Consider the following 11,711-nt stretch of genomic DNA (forward strand, 5'->3'; position numbering starts at 1 on the left):
TTCAGAACAGGCTGCTGCGACCTTCCAGGAAGCGATCCGGCACGGACTCCACCGGGCGAGAGCGGGTTCTCGCGAAGGTTACACCTTCACGTAAACGGCGACACTGCCGACCGTCGCCAGCTGGCTTATCGGGTTTGGATTGCCGACCCCTCTCCGGCGACCTCGACGCCCACCATCGTCAACGGTGTGCGAACGACATCGAACATCTCGCTCTAACGCGCACTGCTGGCATCACGTGTCCTCTTAAAAGGATCGAAGACCAACACTAGCGATATCGCATGTAGAGCGGAATGTTAGAGAACGTTTCAGGCAACAAATAAAACACTGCTCAATGGATAATAGTTAGCCATAGGTAACTGCCTAATTGTATACTGATAAAGTACTACTTAGTTTTTATCATCGCCAGTTAAGCTGCCGACGCCGGTATTTGTAATTATTTGCTGATAACGAAACTCTTTGGGACTCTCTCTCTTTCTCTCTCTCTCTCTCTCGCTCTCTGCTTTATCAAATAACGCTACAAGAATTACACACATTCCTTCAAAAAAATCTTTTGTGTGTAGAATTTTAGCAAAAATTTGAAAATTTATAGCATAAATGTCAAGATTTCTCAAAACAGATAAAATAATATAACAAAACAATTTTATATAGTAATTTCTGTAACATTATAAAATAAATAATTATAATATAAGAATTATCCCAAGAAAATGAGAAATAATCGATTTTTAGTATCAAAATAAAATATAAAAACAGCGAACAATCGATACTTCAGTTTATATCGAAATCATGACGTTCAGTGACGTTTCTACTTATAATAAAATTATATTAATATATAAGCTAATAATTAATATATAATTTATAAAAAATATATGAAAAATTCAGTATTAAATAGCATAAAAAATTAAATAATGTAAGTGAATAAGATCATGGCGTTTTTTCAATTGGTGCTAAAAGCTAAGAAGCTTGACAAGGCTAGGTTGAGCTATGAAGATGAAAAATTAAGATCGATTGAGATCTCCGAAGGTGCCAAGCCACGTCTCACTTTGAAGCAACGTCTCCGACGAAAGCGACTAAAGTGAGTTCACCATCAATTTTCAGAATCGATATCAATTTTTCTAAATTTTCATGTGCATTATGTTATATTTATTAGAAAAAGAATGTAAATATGATAAGTTTAAGAGCATCCTTATATTTGCAATGCACAAACTTTACTTTTTTATTATAGCATTTTATTCTTTATAATTAAACTGTTTCCATAGATGCAGAAGGAGAGTTAAAGATTTCTGGAGTCGAATAATTTTCTCTGCAAGACATACTTGGATTTATAAAAAGGCGAGACTTATTCGCACAGACGGCACATTTGAGAATTACATTCTGAAGAGCATGTTTGGATTTTTAGGCGGTATATTTCTTACGTATATGTTCTTCGTGTTTTTTGTGTTTCAATTGAATTTTGCTCTCTCATCCGCCACGATGTTGTGCTCGGTACTCGGAGTAATTCTTGCGCTTGGGCTGGCGTTTTCTTATCACGTAAGGTAATTTTGCGTAAATTCTGACATTCATGCAAATTAAGTAGATTGTTGCGCATTAAAAATCTTGAGAAATCTATTCTGGAAAAATGAAAATCATATCTCAAGTTTTTATCGTATCAATTTCACATTCTTTGTTAAAAAAATGTTTACGAACACTTACGCAGGTGTGCCGTATTTTTATTGTTGCCGCAATTCTTTTCTAAACGTGGCAGACAGGCCTTGATGGCCTATGCCTTTATTTTAACTCTCGCCGGACCGACAAAGAATATTTTGCACAACATCGGTGTTCTCTCGGAATCTTTAGTCTGTGGACAGGTAAGCTCTTACAGGTAAGTACTCCATTTATGTCTACATGTTTGCAGATTGATATGTCCTTGAATCCGTACGTTCTTGATTCTATACATTGTTACACTGCTTGTTCGATCGATAATGCTTGAATGTTTGAGTTATTGACTCTGTAACTTATCCATGTTGTAAATTCTCTAATTCGTGAAATTAATTATATTATCTTTCAATTTGCTGCTATTTCGAGCTGTCGTTATTATTGTAAATCGCACACATAAATACATCGGCAGGAGCAGTTAAAGCAAGCCGTGAAGAGCGTGGTTGATTTAATAAAACAACCGTTCTACGCTCTGAAAGACGCGATATCGAAAGTGATAAAGACGGTGAAAGTAGTTGTGAAGAAGATTAGACGGACCCTCGTGGCAATCAAACGACTCGTTCTTAGTATACGTGAGTCAACGTGTTCTTCGATTTCATGAATAATCGATTCTTCAGAACTTGATACTTTAAAGACGTATCTTTCAGTGAGAGTGATCACATCAGTTTTTCAATGGCTCGGCAGTATTGTAAATATGTGCAACAAAAAGCTGGGCACACCGTTTGATAGATGTCAGAGAGTCTTCGACGGCGCGGTGGCTGACTGTAAGGCAAAGCTTGGTCCTCTTTTCGGAGGGATTTGCAATTTGGCGTACATCGTCGGCGCCTTGTGTTACATAGTGAAGCCCTTAGACTTTATCTGCATGCTCGTGTCTTACGCCGCTGACACTATAGTCGACGCTGTACGAAAGAGTACGTCGAAGCTGAGCTCTGTACCGTTCTCGTTTAAAAATTTACAATATCGTAGATCTTAAGAAATTTTGCAAATTTCAAAATTTTCAAAATTTATAACTTTGAAAAATTTTTTAAGTATTTTCTCATAAATTTTACATCATAAAATTACGTCACTAAATTTATCAATGTAATCTCGTTAAACTCCCTGTTTGGAAGTAAAGTGCAATATTTCTCATTTATGTAGAAATCAAAAGGTTCACTCGCCATATAAAAGCGATGTTCTACGTTAAAGTGAAATTCTCGCATTCTTTTCACTTTGAGGCAAACCAAACTAAAACCCTTGAAGATGTATCGACTAGCATTATTACGGAGGTGCGCTCGAGGACCGATAAGTTTTTAGCCGTTTTCGATTGGATGAGCTTTATGACCACTTTCTTCATTTTCTTCATGCTGCTAAGGTGAAATTTAAGACTGCCACTTTAATAACGTACTGCCTAGCATTTGGTGAATCGAATTTTCCAGAGTCATGCATTATCGACACAAATGGCTAACGAGCGAACGTTTCGACAATCAATATCTGACCGACGATCTGCGCACTATCGATCTCATAAGAACACGTCAAGATAAGGAGACCATTCTGCCGTTAAACCCACGCGAAAGAAATCAATACATCCCACTAACGTCTGTCACGCTGATAAAGATTGAAAAAGTGAAGCTCGCCAAATCCGTCGTCTTTCTGGGTTTAACAACGTTCAAGATCTGCATTCATATGGTGGCGGATTATAGTCTTTATTGGATCCTTAGCACTATTAGACATCACGGACGCATCGAAATGAAGGTATCTCGACATAATGAAGAAAAATAATTTGCGCCTCGAAATTTTTACTTACGATTCTTAGAACGCTGCCCGTAGACGTCAAGTTTTTAAATAATTACTTACATACTTTTTATGATCAATGGTAAATGATAGAATTTTTTTGACAATGGTAAAAACTAAATTTGCAAATTTATCTGAAGAATTGAATTACAGTTGAGGTGTATCTGAAAGATTGAGATATCGCAGTGGATGTTCCGTTAGCTTAGAACATGATTGTGTTATTCGCGCGGTGTGTGGGAATATTGGCGGTCAGCGGCCGGATATATACCGCGTGGAATAATCACGATGAAAGAGGTAATATTGCTGAAACATGTATATATCGATCTCTCTAGGTCCAACGACCCAATTCCGTGGGCGTCTATGTGTCTGGCAACGGCTATCTCGCCGACCTGTACCGGAGCATCGTGAAAGCCTTCACGCCGCACGCGAAGGATACGGAGATCGATCTGATGCCCTGCCTGCCGGATCCTATACCGCCGGATCTGGATAGGTACACGCAGATCGCGACACTGATCGTCTTCTGCTGGATTATGGCGATATTCGAGCCTTACGGATTGCGACTGCGACACGTTGTGATGTGCAAATATCATCCGGAAAGAGCCAGGCAGAGAGCTGCTTGGCTGTATAATCACATAATTAGGTAATGGGCCTTCTCAATTAAGTAATGAACTAACTGACGCACTAGCATCAGATATGCACTTTCTATCTGAGATGGATTTTATGCTGCTTCCTGCATAAAGTATCATCGAAAAGTTCAAAAAATTTGTTAATTACATTAAATATACATTTTAATACTTAATTAAGCATTAAATTCCGGTGAAATTTTTCCGCGCGTGAAAAATATAGAAAGTTTTCTTAAAAACGCTTGAAAATAAACACATTTAAATAAATCCGAGACTTCTGCCACGGTTGCTTAATTGCGCAACTTGTCACTTACTTTGGTCGCGTTTACCTTGCGCAACGTACATACAAATCGAGTTTAGTCAACGGTGACCCACTCGGTGAACTCGTACAGATCAAGAGGAAGTTTTCTGAAATTCGCACGGCGCCAGTTGCGCCGCAAGTTCGGTATGACTGAAGGCGAGAGGATCGAGAAAGTCACGTTCAGAGAACGATGCCTGGCGATCTGCCCGTTTCTGAACAAGTTGTTCCCTCGCAAGCAGAACATGTGTCTTCTGTGCGGTGCTCCGGAACGCCCTGATCAGGAACCGCACATTAAATGCGCCACGCCTGGTTGTGTCGGTTTGTTCTGTATTCGATGCTTCGAAGACTTGCAGAATCTCTGCACGATTTGCCGATCGCCCATCGAATATGGTGATTTGTCCGATATGAGTGAGGAAAGGTAAGTTTTGATTGTAAATTATATTACGAGACACGAGAATAAAGGTTGTACAAGCATTAAGATATTAGTCATTTTTAAATTATTCTAATATCTATACAATATATAGATTTAAAACTATTCTTATTTTTATTTTGAAATATTAAAAAATAATATAATTTCTTTTTATTGAAATATTCTTAAAAAATGATTTGTTTTATTACAATTAAAAAAATGAATTATTTTTAATTAAATTAGAGATTCGTCGGACGATCAATTAATTACAATGGAAAAATTAGAACCTACAATTAGAAAAGAAAAACCGGTTGTAAAAGAGGAACCCGAAGACGAAATAAAGGTAGAAAAAATAGCGGAAGAAATAATACCAGAAGTAATAATATTGGAAGAAAAAATGCCGGAAGAAAGAACGCCAGAGGAAGAGTTAGAGGAAAGAAAAATGCAAGAGGAAAAAATACTCGAGGAAAAGGTAGAGGAAGAGGTCGAAAGAATAGATGTGAAAAAAAAAGATGAAGCTGTGCAGACGGATGATGATATTGATAAAAGTAGTTCCGACTCGATTTATAGTTACAGTACGTGCATCAACAATTTCTTTTGTTCTACATTACAAATGCATATCTTAAATTTGTAATTTATTTCGCAAATCGCCTAAGCTTAGCGACAAAAATAATAATTGATTCATGTGGCAGCTTATCAGGATGAATCATCACGGGAAATCATTACGAGAGAAATCAAGCATTGTAAAGCACCCTTTAAAGATGTCGAAGCGCAGAAAATAAGAGAAGACGTTACGATTCAAGTGAGATATTGCCTTTGTTTATCAAAAAAATCTTGATTTACTTTCAAGAATAAAAAACTTTCTGCAATATTGACTTTAAGAAAGCAGATAACAAATTCTTTTCAAATTAATAAAAAAGTATAATTGCATATACTTCAGTTAACTAATTCAGAGATGTTCTATACATAACATCTATCATTAAATAAAAACAGAAAATAAATCTTCTTTGAGGCGCTTTAATTAAGAGGCTTGGAGAGGCTCAGATTTTAATTACGCTAATAAAGAAAAAGCAAGCCGACCTCAATAATCAATATCGATCACTGCAAAAGTAGGAAATATCTGATTCAGATTTTTAACGACTCATTGGCAAGGGAGATTACCTCGAGCAGCGAGGATCCGACGTCTTGCTTCGTCGTGAGAGCTCGTAGGAGACTTCGTACCAGATTGAAAAGAAAATCCCATTCTTCCCCGCGCAAAGACGATACTAGCTCGTCCACGTCCATAGCGGACACCGAGTCCTGGCCGACGGAGGAGTTAGATGAGGAAGAGGTAATTCACATCGAGGTGGACGACGGCTCCAAGGAATTACTGTTGAAGGACGGCGCCGCCATAGAAAAGAAACGGAGCCACGTAAGAAGAATCCTTGCAGCACTCATGAAAATTCCTTGGCTCGGAAAGGCAACGGTACGCAGCGAAATAACTTTCCGCTACTTCACTCGCCTGACGTATCTACTTTATTTTTAGGTAATTATTTCCGCGCCGATCGTTTACATTGAATTTTCGTTTTCTTTTAGAAGGCCAATAGCGACGGTGAATGGAGAACGAGAAAACCGTCTCTCATAGACAGAATAGTTCGAATGCTTCCTGGAAATCAATTTGCCTCGCCTATTCGTACATATCGACGAATCCGTACGATGAAAAAGGATGCGAAACGTGAAGACTCTTCTTCTGCTTCTTCGTCCTCTTCTGACGAAAAAAATGAACAAAGCGCACTATTGAAGACACATCTAGATCGGCAAGTAGATTGTTTACGAATCTCGCCAGATCATGACGATTCCGAGGCTAATGTTTATAGCAGGAATTATGACTCGCATCGTGCACGACGCAGGACGATTTGCCGTCAACCAGATTCTCGTGCCAGAGCTGAGGCAAAACTGAAATATCCTCACGAGAAGAAATTTGCAATGAAAAAATTACCAAGGTATATACAGTTGATTTAATGCAAAAATTTTTACTAATTAATACATTATTGCACAAAAAATAAAGAACATTTTTTCAAACGCACAAAATTAAGCTATTTTTAAATCATTGAAATTCAGCAAAAAATTATCGCAAACAAAAAATTAAAAAAGCATTTTAAAGCTTAAAACTTGTACTTTTACACTTGTGCTCTAAAAATTTTTATCTTTATACTTCTAAGCTCGAAAAAAACACTTTCTACATAGCAGCGGCTCGATAAAAAAATTTTTTTGTAAAATTTATAACAAGTATCAAAAATTACAACATTTTACTTATTACAACACGTTTTTTAACTTTTGTTACAATTTTTGTTCGAGTGATCTAAACTCAACCTTACATTTTGTGAAAAATAACGTTTACCATCGACAGTAGCATTAGCGTAAAAAATACAGGTTTAGTTTTAATACACGTAGTTCGAAAAAAATCGTAGCAAACTTTTAAAAAACGCGTTTCGTGATAAAAGATAAAATGTTGTAGTGTTTGACATTTGTCATAAATCTTACAAGAAAAATTTTTTATGGTTAAAAAATTATTACTGTAAATAAAAGTACATATTAGGTTATTTTCATTAAGTATCTCTTTAATAAGATATTTTAAATTTCTTTTCATAAAATACTAATTTTGTGTGCAATATTTATAATTATACTTATCTTGTAATCGATATAAAATTAATCATTAAAAGTATATAAAAGCACAAAAATTGTTTGAATAATATTATTCTTTTCTATTATAAATTTTAATTTAAAAATTTTTTAAATACTTTGTTTTTTTAAAAACAGTTACATCATATAGAGATAAAGTCGTCATACACAAATCTAGTCGTGTTACATTTATGTTACAACATGCAAGTCATGTTATAGATATTTGCAGCCGATTGCAAAGAATACGTCGTACTTCGAAGAGGACGAGATCAAAGATTCGCAACCAAAGTGGAAGTGTTCGAAAGATCGCATCCATATTTTATTAGATACCAAAACATCTGTCGTCAGTCAAAGGACGGACAAGTGGAACATTGCTAGTGACAATCATGTACATTTTTTTTAGTTTTTTATTTATTTCTATAACAGTTTTAATTCCCTAATTATTAATTGCTTACAATTATAAAATTTATTTTAAAAAATTAAAATATATAACATATTTTTAATAAAAAAATGGATTTATCTAGATTTCCTGCTCTTGTACATCGCAAATCTCTTGTGTTGTTAAAGAAGATAGCCAAATTTGCCAATCGGATAGAAATGTCATCACCGAACAGAGTGACAAAATATTTGAACCGGAGGAAATGTCGGAAATAGACAGAGGATTGCAAACTGTCAATTGGAGAAGATCCGATCAAGGTAGTAGTCTGCTGTTATATATTTTACATGAGAGGAAGAGCAAAATATTCAATCAAATAGAGTACTTGCCTGATTTCCAGAAAAAGAGACGGGGGAAATCGTCTCTGCGAAAAAAACATTGACGGATATTGAAGCAGATCGACAAAAAACCTTAGAAAAAATTGCAATCGGAGATGATCGAAGGAAATCATTAACAAAAAACAATGAAGGAATTCTGAAGTTAAATGTCACTGAGGAAAAGAATATGAAGAAATACTCTATTAATAAAGAACAATCTAAAAAATTGGAAGCGAAAGAAAACGCGGCAACATCGACTTTAAGAGCAAGTGATAAAACTGAATTATACGACCCGTTAGCTAGTTTGGAGTTGCACGGCGTCACGTACCAAGCGAGAAGGCGTGAAAAATCCACCGAGGAAAAATTAACGAAGCAACCGGAAATAGCGGAAACACGTATCGACGATGGAAAGGTGGCGGAATCCATAGAATTTAAAAAGGGCATTGAAATGCTGCAGAAAGATAGGCACATCAGAGCGCGCAAAATTAGAAAATCTAAAGAAATACCTGAGAAAAGTATTCAGACAAATATTCGAAAGTTTAAAATGCACAAGAAAAGTGATAGGACACCTCATACCAGTGCCAGAATTTCTGAAGCAACTAATTTGGAGAGAGAAAGAAAAAGAAAAGAAGAGAGAGGATGGGAAAAGTGGATCAATAAATGTAACCGTTATCAGAAAAGGTATAAGATAAAGAAATAATATTTAAAGTTAATTTTTAGAAGTTGCATAGATTTTTCAGTTTTGGATCTAAATGTTGTAAAGCTGATTGTAGAGTAGAAAAAACAATGTTTTTAATAAAAACTATTTAATTTGTTAACACATAACTATATTATAATTTAATGACTTTCTAAAGTATCTTATAATTAACTATCACAGTGAGTCCGATACTAGTCCACCGCAAAGAAAACTTTGTAATAAGGCAACGTTAATCAAAGAAAAGCAATATCGCAGAAAGAAAGAACAGCAAAGGACTCGTGATCACGATGTACAAACTCAGGAATATTCTTGGTAATGTTTGTAAAACATTTTATATGTATAATTCTTTTTTACATTACTGTTTCCACAGTGCGCGACAAGAAGAAGGTTCTTATACAAATCGGATTGATGATGTTCGAAGAAGAAGATTTGCTCCCGCATTTAGATCAATCACTGGATTAAATGAAAACCGTCAAACTCAGTGCAATCTTCGCGACAGAGAAGTTATTCAACGAAGACAAGACGGTGCTTGCGCTTTGAAGTTTACAAACGAGCCAGAAGTCTGGTCTTGCAATGTTCAGCGTTTTAAAGCACCTGAACAAATTATTCACTGCTGCAGTTCTAATTACTGGGATCAACGGAAATATCTGAATCCATGTGACGAGCGCATCACGCGCGATCCTTACAGATGTGACGGAGAAATTAAGAATACTTATATGACTGAAGTTTTACATGATGCAGATGTTCAATCTTATCCTACAAAAATAAGGTACTGAAAAAAGATTCAATGAAATATTATTAGTAATAATATTAAATTAAACAGAATAATTTAATGTAAATAAATAACAATGGAGTACAAAGATATTAATACAAATGTTACGAATTTTGAAATAAAAATTATAAACTTTTTCGTAACTATTATAGTTTAGGAAAAGAGCTACAGCAAATAAGAAAAAAGAAATACGATGTTAATGTGCGTGAAACAAGACTAGAAATACCTATGCTGAAAAAGTATCTACCTGCTTATCAAACGCCGGGGTTAATAGAAGAACTGAAGGAGCATGATAGAATGAGATTAATACAGGAACGAGAAGCTAGAAGATGGATGGCTTTGAACGCTTTTCGAACGAAGAATTCTCTATTAAGTGCCAAATCGAGAAATCGGGCATCCTGTGGTGCTTCTATTCTATGCGATGATCATGAATCTATCAGCGGACAGACTTCGGTAAAAACATTGCTTTTTATATTTCCAATTGATTTAAAAATAAAATAAATTCTAATATTTTATTATTTGCATTTTATATTTAATATAAATAGCATAGCCGTATTATCCGAACAAATAAAAACTTTTCTGATATTCAATCATTCAGAATTATAGATTAATAAAAGCTACAAATGCAATTGCCGATGAGAGAGATTAATTAATTTTTAATATAGGAATTTAATTTAAAATTCGTACACTTAAAAAACTTGTCTGTTTTTGTATTCTTTAAAAATATGCAAAAAAAGTAGTCTGAAAAGTTCTAAGAATGTTAAAAATTAATTAACCATTGTCAACTGCGCTCTTCTTACTTAATAATTAAATAAAAAATGTATTATTTCATTCTTTTAATTATAAATATTAAATTTGTTATTTTTTATCATTGGAGAGATTAAATAATCTTAATGTGATTGTACATGTGGCCACCCACACCGTGAGAATATAAATGAAAGGTTAAAGAGATATATCGTATCTTTCATTCTTGATATGATATATTTCAAGGTTTCCACGAAGCTAACTGAGGGGAATACCCTTCCATATCAAGAAACGCAAGCTTTTAAAGATGTGGTATGCGAATTTCGGAACAAGGTGATTGGGACTGAAAAGTCTCTAATATCATTATCGCAGCGCGCAGACAAGCACAAAGACCTGAGACAATTGTTTCCTCCGAAAAACGAAAATCGTAGAGAAGTTACAGCATTTGACAAAGTTGTCAACACGTTTAAGGTAAATCAAACTTTAGTCGTAAGCGTTATTCGCGAGAAATTAGGAAAGTTTAGGATTAGGAAAGTTAAAGCAGATTATATATGCGCGTATTATCGTTATTAACTATAGAATGTTCAAATTACTTTATATTGGCAACATAGAGAGGTTTGAAATTAATTTACTTTTCAACTGTTTGCCATATAAATATTTTGTGCTCTAATAAAATGTAATTATAATAGTTTAATTAATTTTTGTATTCAGCCTACGTATAATAAACAGGAAAGAGAGCGCAATGCAACCTACAAAACAAAAGGAAGATTTCAAAGCGAATCCCTTAGCGAAACATCATCGATTTATGGACATCCTTGCAAACATCATCAATCTTATATTTCGACTTCAGCTGATGAAACGGAGAATAATGATATTACATAAATGTATTATAGTGTATTAATAAAGAAATTTTATAAACTTTATTATTGTTTAGAAATATTTTATAACAATTAAGGTCAATTAAATCAATTTGCAATTTTATTTCAAATATCAATAAGTTTTACAGAATCTAAATTTAATAAAAGAGCTTTATTATAAAAATAAAGCATTCTGTGAAATATGAAAAAAGGTTTAATAACAGATAATAATTTATAACATAGTCAAATGCTTCTTGCAAAGTGCATTATAAAATAAATATAAATAAATACGGATCTCGTGCACAAATATGCCTTTGTAAAAGATTTTATATTTTATTAAAGAATTTGTTTCTCGCATTCGTAATGCACAAGAGTAATATTTCAAGTGTATAACCGAGCGATGTGCAGCTTGCTGATGTATCTGCTGAAAAC

The 11,711-nt window shown here is 34.6% G+C and overlaps 1 protein-coding gene across 2 annotated transcripts; it reads left to right on the top strand.

Moving 5' to 3' along the window:
• The first annotated feature begins 352 nt into the window (after positions 1–352).
• Positions 353–11,345, top strand: LOC105679441 (trichohyalin-like). Of its 2 annotated transcripts, XM_067346988.1 has the most exons (21): positions 353–1,072; positions 1,257–1,532; positions 1,694–1,844; positions 2,105–2,264; positions 2,340–2,603; positions 2,830–3,043; positions 3,108–3,423; positions 3,795–4,102; positions 4,478–4,804; positions 5,039–5,370; positions 5,488–5,597; positions 5,925–6,260; positions 6,371–6,777; positions 7,676–7,844; positions 7,981–8,152; positions 8,233–8,890; positions 9,087–9,218; positions 9,277–9,675; positions 9,831–10,131; positions 10,669–10,893; positions 11,134–11,345. In XM_067346988.1, the coding sequence occupies exons 1-21, from the start codon at positions 924–926 to the stop codon at positions 11,302–11,304; spliced, it is 5,577 nt and encodes a 1,858-aa protein (XP_067203089.1). In that variant the 5' UTR covers positions 353–923; the 3' UTR covers positions 11,305–11,345. The 2 variants fall into 2 exon arrangements, with proteins under 2 accessions (XP_067203089.1, XP_067203088.1); XM_067346987.1 differs by lacking the exons at positions 353–1,072; positions 1,257–1,532; positions 1,694–1,844 and having other exon boundaries at positions 2,042–2,264; positions 11,152–11,345.
• The last annotated feature ends 366 nt before the right edge of the window (positions 11,346–11,711 follow it).

Source organism: Linepithema humile, chromosome 1, assembly GCF_040581485.1.
Source record: "Linepithema humile isolate Giens D197 chromosome 1, Lhum_UNIL_v1.0, whole genome shotgun sequence".
Taxonomy (NCBI): Eukaryota; Metazoa; Arthropoda; class Insecta; order Hymenoptera; family Formicidae; genus Linepithema; species Linepithema humile.

Bases quoted from the DNA above. Each gene is read 5' to 3' on its own strand.
- LOC105679441 (XM_067346988.1), top strand. From the start codon at position 924: ATGGCGTTTTTTCAATTGGTGCTAAAAGCTAAGAAGCTTGACAAGGCT. The intron at 3,044-3,107 runs GTGAAATTTAAG...CGAATTTTCCAG, and splicing joins ATTTTCTTCATGCTGCTAAG to AGTCATGCATTATCGACACA. The intron at 4,103-4,477 runs GTAATGGGCCTT...GAACTCGTACAG, and splicing joins CTGTATAATCACATAATTAG to ATCAAGAGGAAGTTTTCTGA.